Consider the following 19903-nt stretch of genomic DNA (forward strand, 5'->3'; position numbering starts at 1 on the left):
TTATATTTTTGTAGCCACGTTCTGAAATGATCCTTTACTTTTTTTTTAAAGACATACACCGTCTTAGCCAATTAATGCTTTACAGACTGAATAAATGACGCGGACAACTTAAGATTAACATTTAACACCCAGTACCGAGATGGGAATCGAACCCATGCCATCAGTAGACCAGCGATTACCGTCTTACCACGCTAACCACTCGACCACCGAGACGTACGTTTTTTCCATACATTTTTACATATTGATTGAAACGGGATTTGTTTGATATTCATTTTTTATTAATAAGAAGCTGCTGTTAAAAATCGAATAGAAAATGAATTATACTTTCAATAGAATTAAATATGTACCATCAAGCCCATGCGAACGGAAGAGGGGGGGGGGGTCTTTAGGGGTTAACATTGCAAAAAATTTTGATTTAAAAAAATCATGTACATATGTAATTGAAAATATTATGCTGATGTGAAATACTCTTCAAGAAACCAAATTCATTCTCAATTTTATTTATTGTTTCTTTTTTTCTGTAGGGGAGAATGAGGATACTTGATCCCTGGGGATACTTGATTCCTTAGCTATATCTCGAAACTGGAACAACGAAATAACAAAGCTAGTAGTTTAAAAAATTTTAACAAAATAATTGTTTGAGTAATTGAACTTTGTTTGAAAAATTTTACAAACTGTAACTTGAAGATCTTTTTTCATCACTTTAAAATGCTCCTTACATGGGAAAATTATGAAAAAAATATTTGTTCCAATGTATCAATCGTTTGAGCGTAAGATGAACTTCATAATGCCATATTTTCAAAGCAATGGAAAACTCTCAACTTTTTTCAGAAAAAGTTTTCTAAAATGTTGATTATGGGTACAATTGATCCCCCTTTTAAACGACATATTCTTCTTCTGAATTGATCGTTATGATTGCTGATTACGAAATTACTAATATTTATCCAAAAACTAATATTTATCAAACAATTGTCTGAAGAAAAGAGCAAAAATAATTCATTTTCTCTTAATTATAAAAAATAGCGCCTTTAAGTATGCAATGTTATTAGCGTTGAGACAAAGTTATAGAATTTTCTTCTTATGTCTGCTATAAATTGTGTAATGAGAACAAAGATGACCAAAATAGTCAATTAAAATTCTATCTTGGAGTTTTGTTTGATTTTTATACAAGGATGAGGGCTTCCTGAATAAATGATCAAGTCTCCTTCAGTAGGGGATCAAGTCTCCCATAACTTCAGAAAAATCGCAATTTTTTCACTCCCACGAAAATGCTTCTAGTTCGTCAACGGGTTCAAGTATCGTTCTAATTTTTGGAGCATAGAAACTTGAAGTTACAAGCTGTCAGAAAATGTCAAAGTCGGCGAGTTGCTAAATTTTTCCAAAAAGATATGGTGAAAATAAGAAAAGGGGATCAAGTATCCCCTCTCTCCCCTATGCTTCTAAAAATTATAATGCCACAAAATTTACTTGGTCCAAGGCGCAATGAATTTGAAATGTTATTTTGGCTAATTCGAGTGCCCTAAATCTAAATATGCTATTTTTTTTACCAGCTTTTTTTTATTGAAATAAGTTTTCAAAATAGGTTTAAACTATTTAAGCAAGTTCTGCACTTGAAAACTTGAAAACATAAACATACCATTTAAAAAAAAAAGTTTTGAATCAATTATAAACTTTCCTCAAGACTTCAAGTTATTTTGAATTCTGCGAATAAAGTTATAGAAGTTTTCCATTTGTTTACATTCCCTCATTAAACGAATGTTGAAAGAAGTCTTTAAACCAAATTGAATTTAAGATACTTTTAAAAGCATAAATCTAATCTTTTTGTAGGTTCTAACAAATTTGTAAATGAAATAAAGTTTTTTAAAAACTTTCAGCAGTAATTGAAATACTTTTGAAATAAACGAAATCAAATCATATTTCTTCTCAAATAAAGGTTTGAAAGTTGATCTGTTATAAATGATTGATTTCAGTTAAAACCGACACAGTTTAAAACAACATATAATCGAAAATAAATGCGATGGTGCTAGAATTTGACAATTCGAGTTCAGGACTCTAAAATCTAAAATCAATATTACATAAGCATAAAAATTCTGTTTCCTTCAAGCTATCAATTGAATTCCATTTAAAAGTTTTTATAATGATAAGACGTGTTTATTGAAACAAAATGCTTCTTAAATGTTAAACAACTTATCTTTTTCATTTTCCTATTTTGTTTCCCATTGTCCGAATTTTATAATACAGTTTTTTAACGATTTTAATAAATTTTTCGAATTTAAACCATTCAATGAATGACTTTTTTTTTTAAATGAGAATGGCAATTGTTGAGTTAGGGAAATAATTACATTTTAATTCGAATAACTCAACTGAGCAGGTTTTATGCCGTTATTTTGCAATTTTTTCCAAGCAAAAAATTTTCAAAAACCAACTTTTTTCAAATGAATAATAAAATTTGATTTTTGCAATTTTTCGCATAATTTCTTCGATATCTCACACATGCATTGAAATATCGTGATAAAAAGACACTGAACTAACTTCTTTTAATCTCAAAAACATTCTTTGTGAATACATATTTAAAAAATTATTACGCGTTTCTGAGATTTATGGATTTTAATTAGTGTTGTTTTAAAACAACACTATGCATTAAAGGGTTAAAGTCAAGCTATTTAAAATTTTAAAAATGTTTATGATAAGTTTATCTGTGTTTTTCAGTTCTGAATTATTGTGTTCTAAAAACATAAACATTAAATTTTTTTCCTAATAAAAAGTTTGCATTTAAAATCGCGATTATTTTTTTTTTCAAATTCAAAACATTACAGCGAAATTTTTCAATCAATCAAAATGAAGAAAAGAAATATTTATTAAAATGGAAATTAAATAACATTTTTTTATCATTTTACTTTTAATTTATCATGGTTAATTTTTTACCTAATCTGATATTTATTTTAGAAAAAAAGATTTTTTTTTTAATTTGTGTTTCGGAAACATTTATTTTCCATTTGAAAACAAGACTGCCATGAAAATCTTTTGAAGCAAATTTCTAGTTCAGCACAAGAAATATCAATCTGAAAAAATTATCAGTAACTTAACGAAAATATCATTGATTTGAAACTTTCATTGTGATTTGTTTCGGAAATTTTGTTTTATTTTATCAAATTTATTATATTGAGAGTTTGTGTGACTAAGAAAATACTGTTAGAAATTTATTTCCTTGTTAATTGTGTATTTTTGGTGTTGTTATTATTTTAACCTAAATTTGAATTTAAATTAATTTGAAGGCCGATAAATTAAGTAACAAAAAATAACAATCGAAAAGCTAATTCATTGGACGCTTTTTCAGAAACCATGTGACAGAAAATCACAAAAAATTGCCCATGTAAACATGACATTACTAAGCAGCTTCATCAATTTTCATCCATGCGTTCAAAAGTTATTCACATAATATAATGTTGCATTTTATTTCGAATACTTTTCTAATTAAAAAGGAAGAATAAATATTATATCCATTATCTCATTGAATATAAAGTTGCAAAAAAGAATCAAATTGCATGAAGTTTCTGCTTCCAACTTTGGTCAGCTGTCATTTCTGTTTCAGTTGATGTTTTTCATGAAATTTTCACAAAATCTAGTTCAACTATCAAACTAACACTCCACAAAATTTGAAGACTGTACTATAACTGGAAAAAAGATACATCTATTCTCTTAATAAGGGGAAATTTCAGATTGCTTAACAAAATTCGCTGTATTTTTGGCAATTTTCATTGGAAATACTTAAAATTTGACTAAAAGATGTAAAAATGTTTCATCTAATACCTGACCGAGTTTCACAAAATCGATTGACGCGATCAATAATATCACCGGTTTGATAAAGAGGTTTATTTGTGTCCAACATGCGATTTTATTCTTCTCTGAACGGATGTTTGTATAAAAGATATCGAAATCATTTTTATTGAAATTTTCATTTAGAATTTTAAAATTTATCACTAAAAATATAGTTAGTAAATTGTTCGAAACTTCTCTACTGATTTGATTGGAGATAGAAAATATTGAATTAAGAAGAGATTCTAATGAAAGAGCGAATAAAATTCTCGCTTCAAGTTTATATGTTTCAAATGAGTATCTATATAATTATTTTGCAGGTCGTTTCTGAAACTCTTTTCTTCTTCTAATTTTGAGCTTTGTTGAAAACAGTTTATTTCTAAACCAATCAGGAATGAAACTTTTATCAATTACCAACATTTTTGGTGTTAATTTTTGGTTTTGTGAAAATGATAAAAATGAGAAAATGGCCCATTTTCCAAGGTGACATTTTGAAATGCTTAAGAAAAACATGAAAACAAAAGTTATAGTTCCAATATTTTTCTTAAAAAAAATCAAAATTGTATAAGTTCTTATCTTCAACCCAGTAAACATTTTTGCGGGTATATTTCTCAATAACTTTGCTATCGTTAAGCGGGGTATTATCGATCACTTGTTTCAATATTTCTCGATTATTTTTTCTGTTGAGGGGAATGTGGCATGTTTCATATTTTGAAAAGTACTGGACTCTTATGAATGTAAAACATCGATGCAGAAATTTATAAGACTACTTAAAATTTAATTTAAAAATGATTTTCGTCTTTGTTTAGAATTTGATGCTTCGGGGTAACATTAATAAGTTTCTATTTTGACGGTTTCAACGAGTTTTCTTGATCATAAAAGATACAAAACACCTTCATAATAATAACAAATGTTAGTAATTGATAAATTAAGGCAGTTTGTGTGTTGAGGGCGAACAACAATTAAAATCGAAAGATGGACCATGTTGCTGCTGGACCATGATAAATTAAGGGGCCAAATTTTGTAACATTGCTTATAAAATTTTAAATACGTATATAAAAAAAGAAATTTTGCCTTCATTCAATTCTTTAGGCCCCCGCACTATTCCCCTTTAATTTTTTTTTTCTTTAAACATTACTATTTGATAGGGTTTCTAGTCTTTGCTCTAGACTGGCTTACTCTTGGAAAACGTCCCTATTTTTTAATAATAAAAACTTACCTCAAAATACAACAGAAACTACATCAAAACTATAAATGTACTAGGAAAAAGATGAATTGTCACATAAATCAACTTGCTGCTTCTAAATGCTTTGATTTCATCAGAAAGGATGTTTGTTTGCGAGTCTTTAAAAAAATAGATATTTCAAGATTTTGAAATAACATTTCTTATTACATTTGAAATTTTCAGAAACAAACCACGTTTTACCCAATTAGAAAACTCAACATGTATGTTTTAAAACGTAGAAAAAAGTTTTAAGATATATTAACTTTAAACTTCATTATCGATAATTATGCGGCAAAATTTCATGTTACACAAAGCTACCTCGGTGATCAATGTTGCCACGTTTTGCGGTGCACGTTTCATATACATAATAAAATGATCGTTTGAATCTCACAAAAATAGCCTTCACCTACTAAAGTGGAGGTAATATACATAAAAAATTTTAATTCCTGACTTAAGCGATAAAACTTCTACAAATTGGACGATATTCCACACCTTATTCGTACACACTGAAATAACGCAAGAGAGCGCAAGTTTTTGCTTTCATCGCATGCAAACCGTTGCCAGTGACAATATTTGATGATTTTCTCATTGGTCAATTCTTTCGAATTCACCATCTGATTTTTAACGATCTGGTTGCACTGCTCGTCACAAAGAGAACACAAGGCTGTATTCTCACTTGAAGCCCGCGCGGAGGTTAATCGTCTTCAGAATCTGCAAACATCGGTAAATTTTTATCATATCCGATGCAACCCGACTTCAAGTAACCATTTTTACGATCGTTTACTTATAGCGTGTTTTTTTCACACAGTGGCAACCCCTTTGTAACCCAGTTGCGCACTAAAGTCTGTTTTACATAGAATCTGGTCGCATCTTTTCATTCACTGCAGCGCCCCTAGTTGTCACATCGCGAATCTATTGACAGTGTTTTGATCCGGATGGTTTGTTTACTTAGTAATGAAAATGTCATCAGGATTGCAGCAGTCAGTCAAAAGTTATCGACGATGGAACGCGAAAGCCGAGAGAAAATTCTGCACACTCACGTAGAGAAACCGACGTGGTCAGAGGTAAAGATCGCGAAATTCCTGAAATATCAAAAATCGACTATAAATTCGGTGCTGCAACGTTACTGGGAGATCGAGCAAAACAAACCAGGCGTAAAAGTGGAACATATGACCGGAAGCTGCGAGCAAAGGTAATTCGATCAGTTCACAATAATCCTGGAATATCCTTGCGTGATTTGGTGAAAAAGTTCAAGACGAACCACAGTACAGCTCGACGAATTTGTTTGTGAGAAGGCTTGCGGTCGTATCATGCAAGCAAACACCCCAACAGACTGCTGAAACAAAACCCAGTTGCCAAAACCAGAACAAGGTAGTTGTACGAGAAAGTGTTGACCAAGTACAACGGATGCATTTTGATGGACGACGAAACTTACGTCAAAATGGATTTTGGACAAATACCCGGTAACAAATTTTACCTTGCGAACAAGGTTGCCGAAAAAAAATCTGTGTTTTTGACAAAAAAAATTCTCGAATTCTGTGATTTGAACCTAAAATTCTGTGACGGTTTTCTGTGACGCTTTTTCAATGAAGTTCATTAGGAAATCATGTCAAACATCAACAAATTGGAAATTTCTTACAGTGTTAATTAAAAAAAATCAATTAGCATTACCTAGTTTTCATATTTCCATGAATTGTAATCAGAAATAAAAAGTCGAAAATGACAAAAAAAATATAATTTTGGAAATCTGTACAAAATTTAGAAAATCTGTGAATTCTGTAAAAATTTTAAAATATCTGTGATCTGTGACACAGATTCTGTGACAAAATTTTGCTCAAAATTCTGTGATAATACAGATTTTTCTGTGATTTCGGCAACCTTGCTTGCGAAGCGTAAAGGGAATGTTGCGGGTAAGTTCAAGTTTGTTTTCGCAGATAAATTTGCTCGTAAGTTGATGATTTGGCAAGGGACAAAATGACAGCTGTATCACACACACCTAAGTATGGAATAACTCGAAAATCAAAAGTCGTTATTTTTTCGGAAAAAAACAGAAGAAAACCCAGAATCTTAGAAAACACGCTGTTATATTCTAATGCGTTTTCATGTTTGCTGGGAATGTGTATTTTTTCTAAAGTTAGTCAATTGAAAATGTTGATTATAGCTGATAAAGTAATTCATTCAAACGGTTTGAGTCGCATTTAACCTTAATAACGATTAGGATTATGATTGTAGATATTCATCGAGAGCAATGGACTCCCTCATTAGCAATCATCCACATTCTTTGAACAGCGAACACATCAAGATCGGTAAAAGCAGCAAAGAAACCGATTGTCATCAAGTATTATATTTTAGACAAACGATAGTTTTTAAAGCACATGTCCTGTCCTGTATCACAGATATTGTTTAAGGCTCTGAAACTCCTTACTCGGCAAAACAACAGCAGTAAAAAATTATCTGAATTTGAATGCCGCAACCAGAATGTTTCCACCCACTTGAAAAACGAAATTCCAAAAATATGTCCTTTGATGATTCCCAAAACATATTATCCTATCCTACAAGCTCATGAGGGACCTCCAAAAATAATAAAAAAAACCCAAACAAAAAAAATCCACAACGCACAAAGGCACACCTTCACAAATTTAGTCCGAAATCACTTTCGTTCGACCTTCCTATTCGGGGGGGATGTCCTTACGGTGTCCTTTCGCCGAATGGTTCCGGAGACTGACATTTAGGACGGTACCCATATGGAAGGTACCGACATTAGATTTGATGTGGACATCCTCCTCATCGCACCACACCGGCACCGTGTGGAAATGAAATTGGGAAACTTTCGCCCTGCGGTCACGTTATGTTAACTAGAGAACTGTCGTTAATTGTTTGACTCCTGGCTTTTTGTGTTTTCAGTAGGATAGGGCGTGATGATTTTCAAAACTTTCTTCGTGTAATTTACTTTTTCATAATAAAGTTCTGTACAGTTCAAGAAAAAAATTCAGAAAAAAAAATATTTTTTCTACGAAAGGTTACCTAAATTAAACGAAATCAACCGACTAGCACTAATCCCTGTTAGAACAATCCAGCCAGATCTAGCTGGAGATGGGTTTATTGCGTGACATCGGAGCATTTCCGGTGCCAGACTGCTCTTGTTTAGTTATTGGAGAAAACGAATCGAGACAAGGTTTTAATAACTATTTTTGGAACGCATGTCGGCATTCATTTTATTAGATTTTCCGAAACGAAACAATGCTAAATTGTATTTCGGCAGTCATTAAGGCAGTTCATAAGCCGGTGCCAAAAAGTCAACTTGGTGCTGATGGAGTCACGTGATTGTGGAGAATCGTACACACTATGCCTACATCAATAGTGTTTTCTTTTTAAATATTCTTTAAACAGTGTGAATTTCCTCTACAGCAAATAAGAATACATTTAATTGCATACTTATTAGACTAGTTCACTTTTCGGCTTTTTTCGCTGATCGCAACGCCACTTACAGGGTTTGATCCTCATTCATTTTCAAGTACTTTGGCCAAATTTGAGCTCATTTGAGTAAGTTTCCGGCGTGCGCTAGGAGTTTTATTGAAAAAAGTCCTTTTTTCTGGAAAATTTTCGGAGATGTGTTCCTAGCAAGCTGTTGTTAATATAAAATTTTTATTTTTTTTTTGTTTCGATTATAGTCGTTTTACCATCTTTATGGCATTCGCGACTTTATCAACGTTACAGTTGGCGGATCGTTATTGAAAAACTTATCCGGTACAACTGTGTTCGATGTTTACTCTTGGGCTCGAACTCGCGGACATCGGCTCAGGAGACAACAGACTTGCCAACTGAGCTATATCACAAGCCCATTAATATAAAATGATAATTTTATAGTGCTCGGTGATTGGTATGACAAGCATTCGTATGGACCTGTTTTAGATAATTGACTAAATCAAACCGAAAAAATTTAAAAATTCATAAACTACCAACTTTTACAGAAAATTTACTTACAAGTTGAGAGCTTAAAATCAGTAGTGAATAGAAAAAAATATTTTCGATATAAACTTTTCATAAAAAGATAACTATATTTATAACCTTTAATTTGATGTATAACACTTAATGATCGCAAGAGTGCTAGCAAAGTTATTCAAATATCTATGCAACAAATTTGATTTGATAAAATATTTTTCATTCAAGTTTGCTCCACACCAACTTGTGCACAAGAAAGGATATTTTATTCAATCAAGTACCCCATGACGGGGCCAGGAGTTAAAAAAAGCGCGCGCTTTGATCAAGTTGTAAGCAAGTCCTCTTTTAGCCACGTTTTGCAGGTTGCATGATGCTAAAACTTGAATGGAGACAACATTATGATTCAAAGAATGTGATGTGAATGTTTGAATATCTTTGCTTGTACTGTTGCGATAGTTAAGTGTTATACATCAAATTAAAGGTTATAAATAAGGCTATCTTTTTATGAAAAGTTAATATCGAAAATATTTTTTTTCTATTTACTACTGATTTTAAGTTCTTAACTTGTAAGTAAATTTTCTGTAAAAGTTGGTAGTTTATGAATTTTTAAATTTTTTCGGTTTGATTTAGTCAATTATCAAAAACAGGTCTATACGAATGCTTGTCATACCAATCACCGAGCACTATAAAATTATCATTTTATATTAACAACAGCTTGCTAGAACACATCTACGAAAATTTTCCAGAAAAATGGACTTTTTTCAATAAAACTTCTAGCGCACGCTGGAAACTTACTCAAATGAGCTCAAATTCGGCCAGAGTTCTTGAAAATGAATGAGGATCAAACCCTGTAAGTGGCGTTGTGATCAGCGAAAAAAGCCGAAAAGTGAACTAGTCTAATACTTATACACCGTGGTTTAATTTATGTAACAATTTTGAGGACTATTGACTTAAAGTTCTTAAATCGCAAACCCTTTTTTCAACATTCATATTTTAAACTTACCAACAGGATCGACCGCAAGTGCCAAATTATTGCTGCCATCGAGGATTAGAACCAGGAGCCCCAGCAAAACTGGCCCCAGAAGCGGAAGTGACACGAAAGCTTCCACAATTGCTCCAGCGGTGGTGGTGGAGCGTCTTTTGCGGTTTTTGGAAACTGCTACTGGACAAAACCGCAACATGGCGTCGGAATGATGATGATGATTATGGTCGTCCGGATGGGGAATTCGCTTCTGCTCCTGCAATTCCGGAACCTCTAGATTTAGTCCTCCGTCGGGAAGAAATTGGTGGAATACTGTTGGGTCTGGTGGGTTTGGGCAATCAAGAAACTGACGGCGCTCGGTTGCGGTTGATTAGTCATTCAATTGAGGAACCTGCAATTTGACAAAAAAAAATGGGTTGTAAATATAATGAATAATGTAAATAAAGATAAGAATAATTGCATAAAATGATCACTTTTAAAACACAAAAATAAAACAAAATTCACAAAACTTCCATCAGAAGAATTAACGACGATGATCCAAAATAGTATAGCAGTGATGCGCGAAAAAAATAGCAGTGGCACTAAGTTTTATTTAAAATTCTATTCAATCATTTAAAATTAATTCGTTTTTAGCATATTGAGTATCGGTAAGTGTAATAGAAAAAAGAATATAATGGATTTGTTTTCGAAATGGCTGAGCATTTGAAAACAGTTTTAGAGTGAAAATATTTATTCACAAGTATTTGAAATAATGGCAGCGCAGAATAAAAACTCAAAACTAGCCAATTTTTTTTATAATTTTTTTTTGGATACCATCTTTGAAAAGAGTGAAAATATGATTAACACAATATTCTGGCACCACTGTGTTCTTTGTTGTGATTTTATAACTCCGCTATTATTTTTTCGATTCCCGATCTGCAAATTCGCTTAAAAATCAAAGTGAATCTTATTCCTACATCGTTACTTACCGCATCGCAGCATCCACCAAAAATCCAGCTCCCGCTCGCAAGGTAAAGGCTCATAATCCCCATCATATTACTGGCTTGAGTGTGGTTTGAGAAGCCGCCTACCGCCCCACTACCCTCCCACCTCGCCAACAAACTCGCCACCCTGCAGCGCAGATTTACCGACCACCTGCCTACACCACGAAACCACCAAACGACCCGTTCCACCGATCACCCAATACGATAATCGCCAATTGCCACATCCCGCTCACCGATAGCCACTCATATCACTTCATAATCACGTCTAGTAAGCCGAAAAACCGTCTGTAATTCCCGAAACTACCGCCGAATAAAGAACATCGTTTGCTGCCTGTGTTTTGATTTCGTCCCCGAAACATCCAACAACAGAAATCGTAAACAGATCCCAACACGCTCGCCATCGCCCTGCCGCAGCCATCATCACATCGTCCAGCGAATAAGGTAACACAGAGCAAACGTCACAATTATTGCTTTCACGTTTAACTCCCTGCGCATTTTTAATCGACTGATGCGCCATCTATGAGTGAGCATTGTAACCTATATTCGACATCCTGCGCATATTTTAATCGATTGCAGAGCCATCTGTGGGCGAGCATTTTTTACCCATTTTATTGAGGCAGTGTCGGATAGGACTACCTGATTGGCTTTGCAAATGGATCAACTCTTATCTCGTAGACCGGACGGCTTACGTACGACTTAACAACGTGAACTCGACGCCTTTTCGAATCACTTCTGGAGTTCCACAAGGAAGTCATCTGGGACCTTTGATCTTCGTTCTTTTTATTAACGATCTATGCGCTATCATTGAATCGGAGAAGTTGTTGTACGCCGACGATCTAAAAATTTTTCGTACCCTATCTTCACTAGTTGACTGCTGTGCTCTCCAAAAAGACATCGATTCAATTCTAACGTGGTGTCATCAGAATGGTATGGCTCCTAATATTTCCAAATGTAGTGTCATATCTTTCACTCGTAAACGTCAACCTTTGAACTTCGAGTACAAAATGTCATCGACTACTCTAAGCCGCAATTCCATCGTCAAGGACCTTGGCATAATTTTGGACACCAAGCTCACTTTCTCGCAGCATATCTCGACTACAACAGCTAAGGGCTTTGCGGTTCTTGGCTTCATAAGACGAAACACGCAATTCTTCAACGACTACTACAGCCTAAAAGCACTTTATTGTGCTCTTGTACGCAGCATTGTCGAATACGGAGTACAAATCTGGGCTCCATACCAGGTTGTACAGTCAAACCGGATTGAAAGAGTACAACGATGTTTCCTCAGATACGCTCTGCGCCAGATACCATGGAACGACGCCTTGAACCTCCCGCCCTACGAACAGCGCTGTTTGTTGCTGAGTCTACCGACGCTGGCATCAAGGCGAATTCTCCTACAACGGCTCTTTGTCTTTGATATTCTACAGAATAATGTGGACTGCCCAGAATTGTTGTCGTTACTTCCGTTTAACGCTCCTGTAAGATCTACTCGAACGCAGGAGTTCCTCAGACTGACTACTAGACGAACCCGATACGGACAAAACAACCCTTTGGATACATGTTGTGCTCGTTTCAATGAAATAGTTAGTAACTTTGATTTTAATATTTCTAAGGCTGTGTTTAAAAGTAGAATAAGATAGTATCCTTTCGTAATGTGTAAACATCTCCACATGTCTGCAAAGACTAAATAAATAAATAAATAAAAAAAATAAATTAACCCTAATCCACTCTTAACCCTTCGTTTCATAAAGTAACAAATTTGCAACAATTAATGTATGGAAAAAGTAAAATATTGTATTTTATTTTAATTTTTTTTTATTGATGTACTCATCATTACCAACTGTTAAAAATGAGTTTTAAGGAAAAATAAAAAATCATGAAATGAAGGGTTAAGTGCCAATATGACACTATTGGAAGTTTGGCGGCTTGTTACTTTATTTGGGTGTATCCAAATCAAACAATTTTTAAAGGACCCTCAATAAATTCTTGAGATCTTCAATTTTGCAACTTTACTTTTTTTATGGACGCATCTTGAAAAAACAAGGAGATAAAAGCTCCCTAATCAGATCTTGAGTGTCAATTTGACACTTCTTGTTAAAACCACTACATCTTTCTTATTTTTCAACCGGTTTAAAAAAAAAATAGTTTTGAAAACCTCGTAAAGTAACTCAAATATGAAATTATTCACATATAACACATTAGGTTTCCGTTATTCAAAGTATTAAAAAAATCCGAAAAACATACATCGGGAAAAATGACTGTAGATCACGTACGGCATGCTCAAAAATTTGTTTCTTGTGTCTAAGAAAGCTGACGTTGAAAGCTGTGAGTTGCATAGAAGGATTTTTTTATGTTTTAAGTTCATACCACCAAAAAAAATGTAAAAAATGTATCAAATTACGTCAACTTTCAATTCTCTTTTCAAAATTTATCTGGTGTCACTTAGATAACTTTGTCGGTTCATTGATTGAAAAGTACGGTTTGAACATCACTTTTTAATTTTTTTTTGGTCATGATCTTAAAAAAATTTAAAAAAATATATCCTCATGTGCAACGTATAGTTTCTAACTTCAGCTCATCTGGACACTAAGTGAAATTTTTCTTAGCATTCCGTAGCTGATCTACAGTCTTCTTTTCGAAGCATGTTTTTTAGATTTTTTTTTTTTTAGACTTTGTATAACGTTAAAATGAAGTATTATATGTGAATATTGTTTGATAAATATATTCTAATTACATTACACGGTTTCTAAAACTATAAATTTCGTAAAAATCGGTTGGTAAACAAGAGATATATATTGGTTGGAGTCAGGAGATTCAAATTGTAATCCAGGGACTGTAACAGGTTAAAATTCCAGGGACAGATGAGGGCTAAAATAAACACTAAAAAAGAATTTTGCAAAATCAATAAAGGCAAACCGAAACCAATTTATATTTCAAAATCGATCGATTTTTACTTGCACTCAAAAATCTTAAAACTAAATTTCCATTTTATCAAAATTTCAAAAAAAAAAATTTTTTTTCAACGAAAAAAAAATTATTGAAAAGATTGTTTAAATTAAAAATTATCATTCAAAATTTATATTGAAAAAGAATAGTAGATATTTTACTTAAGATTAAAATTGGCCAAATACTTCTTCTATCTAATTTTAGTTGTTTCATTCATTGGGTACCAATATATAATTAAATGGATATTTTCATTCATATAGAACCATCCTTTGACTTACAGGATTATACATACTAAGATGAATTTGAAAACTTTTTTTTTGTGGATTTTTGATGGATTATTTATTTAGTTTCATTACAGTTTATATAAAAATATAACAATAAATATAACAACTGACCCAAAGCCCATTCAAATAAAATTATCAATAATGCAAACGATAGTATTTAATTACAACTTTGATTTAAACAATAATTTTCGGTGAATTTTTTTTTTCTGAAATTGTTATCAGTTCGGAGTTAAAGATTTATAATTTTTATGAGCATCTATCGACTTTCGATTGATTTAGATTTGCTCCAAACATTCCAATGGCACATGAACGAGGAGTAGGATATCAAACCTTTCCAATAAAATAAATATAATAACCATTTTGATACAACAAATGTCGTACAGTACCAAGATTTTGATAAAATGAACATTTTTTTTACTTTCTTTTTCATACTTCGTTGCATCTTTATTTAAGTGCTTGTTTCAACCATCCTTGCCCTTTTTTGCAAAGAAGATATTCGAAAGAAATAAAAAAGTTTTTCTCAGCATTTTTTTAGTTATCATTCTGCGCTGCTTTTGTTTCGACAACGGTATAAAAATCTTTACTCACCAAAACCTTTTACCAATGTATAAACATTCCAAAAATAATATCATAATATTTTTCTTTTGTTTATCACTCATTCCCCTATTCGATTTTTTGATAATGAGTCAAATTTTAAATGGTTTAATAGGTTTAATGCTAAACAAAAAAAATGTGGCACTGCTATTTTTCGCACAGCACTGTTTCTCAGCTTCGCGAGGATCTTTGGTGATTTTTCAGATTTTTAGGTTTTTTTTCAAATACATTGAATACATTGAAAATGACCAAACAATAATTTTAAAGCCTTTTTACTCGAAATCAGCTTTTATGCACTTATACTCCTTGCCTCCAAGAGCCTCATATATTTTCGATTAGAATATCAATTTTTGTTACGGATAAACTGTAAAATTTTGCAACGTTTACAATATAAATAATTACAATGAAATGTATTGACTTTTAAACAACTTACAAAATACGCTTTTAAACCAACAAAAGCTGCTTTGTTATGTATAAAAAAAAATATTTTTATTCAACAGAGTTGATTTAAAAAACGATCAAATCAGTCGCAAATTAGCGAATTCACATCACAAAAAAATACGAAAATTTTGAATATTATTAGGAAACTTTTGAATTTTATAACAAAAAGAATATCAGGCTGAGTAACAACAGCGGGAATGAGTGCATTCACGTTAAAAAAACACAATTTTTGCTCTGAAAGCTGTCTTGATTCTCTAGATAGTTATTTTTTTCCAAATCGAACATAATTTGGTTCAGGTTTTTGTGTTATTCATAATTTAAAAAAAAAATCTAAATTATTGGAAAAAGATGACTTGAAATGGTGCGGTTCGTCTAATAAACAAATTTATTGAAGAAGTTCGTATGTTTTCCTATTTCATTTACATTTTCAATTTTAATTGGTGTTATTTGTACTTTTGAATCGACTTGCTTGAAACCATGTTGACATCCGTATAAGAAATTGATTTTTTTTATATTCATGAAAAAAAGTGATTTACAATTTCAGAAACTTTGTAAGTTCCAATTTGTTCACTTCTCTTCACATAAATGTTTAAGATTTCTTTATTCACATTTCCAATAATAAGCCTCAGTTTCTTATTTTAAGCAAATAAATCATGTTTTTGTTTTTCATTCTATCGTGAACACACTCTACGATCGGAAAGTTGTTTTCATTTTTGAATTTATGAGTCTTAAAGTTCGAGATTTTGATTTTCTGATTTGGAGTTTTGGATATTTACATCGATCTATCTTAAAACTGTTTAAGTCAATTTTTACGTGTAAAACGATTTTAAAATTTTTCAATTTACAATGAAACTCTGATTAAAAATTATTGTATTATTATTTTCGTCAGCATGCCAATCATTTGTTTTTTATTTAATTTGGAATTCAGATTAATATCTGGGGTTTGGTTTATTTGTTTAAAAATTTTGAAAAAAATCCTATTGCATGAAAAATGAATTTTACAGTGCTTTTGAATTCCGAATTCTTCAAAACGTATTTATTTTTTAAACCCTTTAATGCATATCAATTGTGATGGATATTAGAACATTTGCTCTTGGAATTTTTGTAACTGCATTTTATTTCTTTAAAAGATAAGCTAACATATCTTTGAAAAACAACCATTTTTTTTTTCTAAATGGTAATTTATGGAAATATGCCTACCTTTATCAACCAAAAACATTCAACTGTATAAAATTAACGAATTTTACTAACTTTTTTTCCATTTGATTAGTGACAAAATTAATAAAATTTGAAAAATTTCCTTCTAATCTCTACAGTTATTATTTCGACGAAGACATATTTTTCTGTCTCAGCACTTGATAAAAATTTATTCTGTTTCTAAGGAATAAATTTTAAACTTCAAAAAAAGTTTTTTGCAGTAACATGATGTGACCCATTTTTTACACGATTAATGGTTTCCAATTTCAGTCCCAAGACTAAGATTATAATCATGAATCAAAGTTTTTCAACCTTGTTTTGTTATTTTTTTAAGTTTATAATCGTTTTAACATTATTGTGCCATTCGCGACTTTATATCAAAGACGCAGTTGGCTGACAGTCACTGAAAAACTTGTACGGTTAACTCTTGGGCTCGAACTCAGGAACAACAGCTTACAAGGCAACTGACTTGCTAACTGTAAGTAATTCACAACCCCATATTCCTTATTAATAAGTTTTGGATAAACTTTTGAAAATTCTGGTATAAATTTTATTTGGTTCTGAATACAGCCCCTCAAAAACTTAAACCAATTTTTAATTCTGATAGAAAACAATAGTCATTTAAACCCATACTGAATTTTTCATACTTAGATGGGTGACATTTTCATTTGTATGATAATCTATATATCATTCAGAATCATATATTTTCGAGCTAAGTCATTTAAATTATGATACATATGTATTACTTGATTCTTTATTTCCAATTAGCTTCTTCGTCGTTGATTTACAAGTTGCTCACTTCAATTGATCTTTAAGAATTTTATACCTCCTTTTTTCATCATTCTTCTTTTTGGTGTTTGTTCTTTTTCTAGTTTTTTCTCAAGGAATCGAATAAGGTCGAAATTCCTCAAACTCTCTTTTTTATTTCACATCTAAGTTTTATCTATTATATAAAATTCTCTTGTAACGGTGTTTGTAGTACTACTCCTCCGAAATTACAGAAACGATTCGAATGAAATTAATTTTAGAATATTCTGTAGGCATGTGAATCGGTTTATATCGAATAAAACCACCCCAAAGTCACATCAATTGTCCGTAATAATTAAATTTGTAGTTTTTTGAATCAAATAAAAGTCATGACATCCATTTTTTCGAGATTTTCGTTACTTTGGGCGCCGGGCGGGCGGTTTGTTATTTGTCTCTATGGTCGAGGCGTCGTGAACAAACGTCGTGAGAGGATAGTAACGATGGCATAGCATACTGATTAGTGGGAATATTTGGGCGCCTATTTCAACCAAGCATACTTTCAATGCACGTGTTGGCGAAATGAAGCCTAGATGTGTTTTTTTTTTATTCTTGATTCCTAGCTCATTTGTACAGCACATGGTAATGAATGACGCCTAGATGTGTCCCAGATTCATATATTGCCGATCGAATCAAAACCGTATTAACGATTTTAAAAATTAAAACTATTTGGATATTGTGTTAATTAAAGCAGTTATTATTGTCTGAAAATATGAATTCAGAACTGATGCATATGAAATAATGATATGACTTTTTTGCGGACGTTGGAAATAAAGTGGGAAGCTTTACATATAATTTTTTAATCCAATACGCCTGGAGGGTAAGTTTTGATTTATATCGATATAAGAAAAAAGAATAAGATGTTTTCCACAGAAAAAGATCGAAAACATTTTTTGAACATGTACAAATGTGCTTAACTGAAGATGTATCAAAAGCCTTTAAATTTTTAATGCAACAACCAAATCCAATGGAAATGGACTGAACAAGAGCCTGTAAAATGGGTTACATAGGATTGATGTTTATTTTAAGGCCGAATAAAAAGAACTTTTGGATTTTTTTGTCAGCATAAGAGAAAGTGAATGGAACAAACCACTTTTTCATAACAAAAGTGAGGATATGCACTTTTCGGAAAAATTTTAAGTTAAGAACGTACGCTATTGAGAAGGAAAACAATCTGACTAAATAAACTCAACTTTTTTTTTTAAATCATTCACCGAAAAACTGTTTACAGGTTCACTGTTTGCTTACAATTCAAGTTCGTACTTAACATGAACGTGTGTTTTTGTTTTACATATTTTGGCTACATAGAAGAGACTTTAGGTCCACTTTTTTGTTGAAAGTTTGGTAAGACCATTTTCGGAGGAAAATAACACGTCTTATTTGGCGGACAATTAACACGAAATGAAGTTTTTATTCTTTCTACATTCAAAACTACAGCTTTTCCCGCTAAATCATTCTTGAGATAGCAAAAGTTGAATTATTGGCCATTACAGTGCGGTTCTCAGATGGACACTATACTTTAGGCCGCAAGTTATTTTTTTGTGATTGATATTCCAGAAGCATGTTTTTATAGCAGAAGCAAACTTTTTTAGATAATTTTTTTAATATGACCTGAGTGTTTTGAAAATAATATTAACTCCTGTCATTTCACACGGTAGTATCCGTTTGCACTTGCCCTGGTGTTTCGTTATTAAAAAGTATAATTTAAAATAAAAAGACACTTTAAAGTTTTGAGATATGTTTACATGAAAATTTCCAGAAAATGAGATCATCGTAGCCCTTACAGTTAACTTCTTTTCGATATTTTCAATTTTAAGAAATCTGCTTTTTAATTAAATGATGTTGAATCTTAAAAACATCATATAATCTTAAATGAAACCGCAGATTACCTCCAACACTACTCAGGTAATTTTGAAATAAGAACACCCCAATGCTTCAGTTAGAATCTTAAAAAGCAATGGGTTAAATTGGCAAAAATGCTGTGATTCGTTTAAATTACAAAAAATCTATACATATTTTTTCCCTCCTTACTAAACCAATCGTTTCCTTGATTGATTGGGTTAAAGGTCAAAGGAATTTAATATCCATTTTTCTTTGAATAAATAATGAAAAACAGCAAACATTTTTGGGCATAATATAGGTGATAATATGGATTTGAATTCCAGCTTCTTCGAAAAGCGAGGGTGGAAAACAAAAAAGTGCTTGAAAATGATTATTAACAAATCTTTTTTATTTCTTAAGTTTAAACGTTAAGTTAAGTTTCCCTTTATTCAAAATTCTATTTGCATAAAGTTTTATATGCAATAAATCTAAATTGATGAGAAAATTTTGATTTCGATTTAAACCTTAAAGTGAACTCGAGCAAAGCGGAGTAAATCAACTAAATGGTATTCATTAAATGAAACATAGATATTATCAACATAAAGTTATTTATGGAACAAGTTACAAAAAGTGGATCTTTTTTAGCACGAGGCTTGCCAAGTTTGATGGTTACGTTCCAGGGGTGGATAACAATAGAAAAAAAAGCGCTCAAATGTCAAATTGATCTGATTAAATCACCGACCAGTGAGCAGGTACCAGTCGAGAATGACCATTCTTAAAAATTTTTCTTTAACTCTTTGAGAGAGTTTTGCATTGGATAAGTTTACAAGTTTCACCAAACTAAGCATGCCTCATCTATTGAACAACA

At 31.9% G+C, this 19903-nt stretch overlaps 1 protein-coding gene across 3 annotated transcripts in view; it reads right to left on the minus strand.

Annotated features, from left to right (window-relative positions):
- Positions 1-19903, minus strand: part of LOC129744484 (Ig-like and fibronectin type-III domain-containing protein 1) — a 707683-nt gene that overhangs the window by 200488 nt on the left and 487292 nt on the right. For all 3 annotated transcript variants that reach the window (XM_055737013.1, XM_055737011.1, XM_055737012.1), the window contains exon 5: positions 9987-10356. In XM_055737013.1, coding sequence (XP_055592988.1) covers positions 9987-10164 — 178 coding nt within the window. In that variant the 5' untranslated portion in view covers positions 10165-10356. The remainder of the gene's footprint in view (positions 1-9986; positions 10357-19903) is intronic.

The sequence above is a fragment of the Uranotaenia lowii genome, chromosome 2 (genome assembly GCF_029784155.1).
Source record: "Uranotaenia lowii strain MFRU-FL chromosome 2, ASM2978415v1, whole genome shotgun sequence".
NCBI classification, from domain to species: domain Eukaryota; kingdom Metazoa; phylum Arthropoda; class Insecta; order Diptera; family Culicidae; genus Uranotaenia; species Uranotaenia lowii.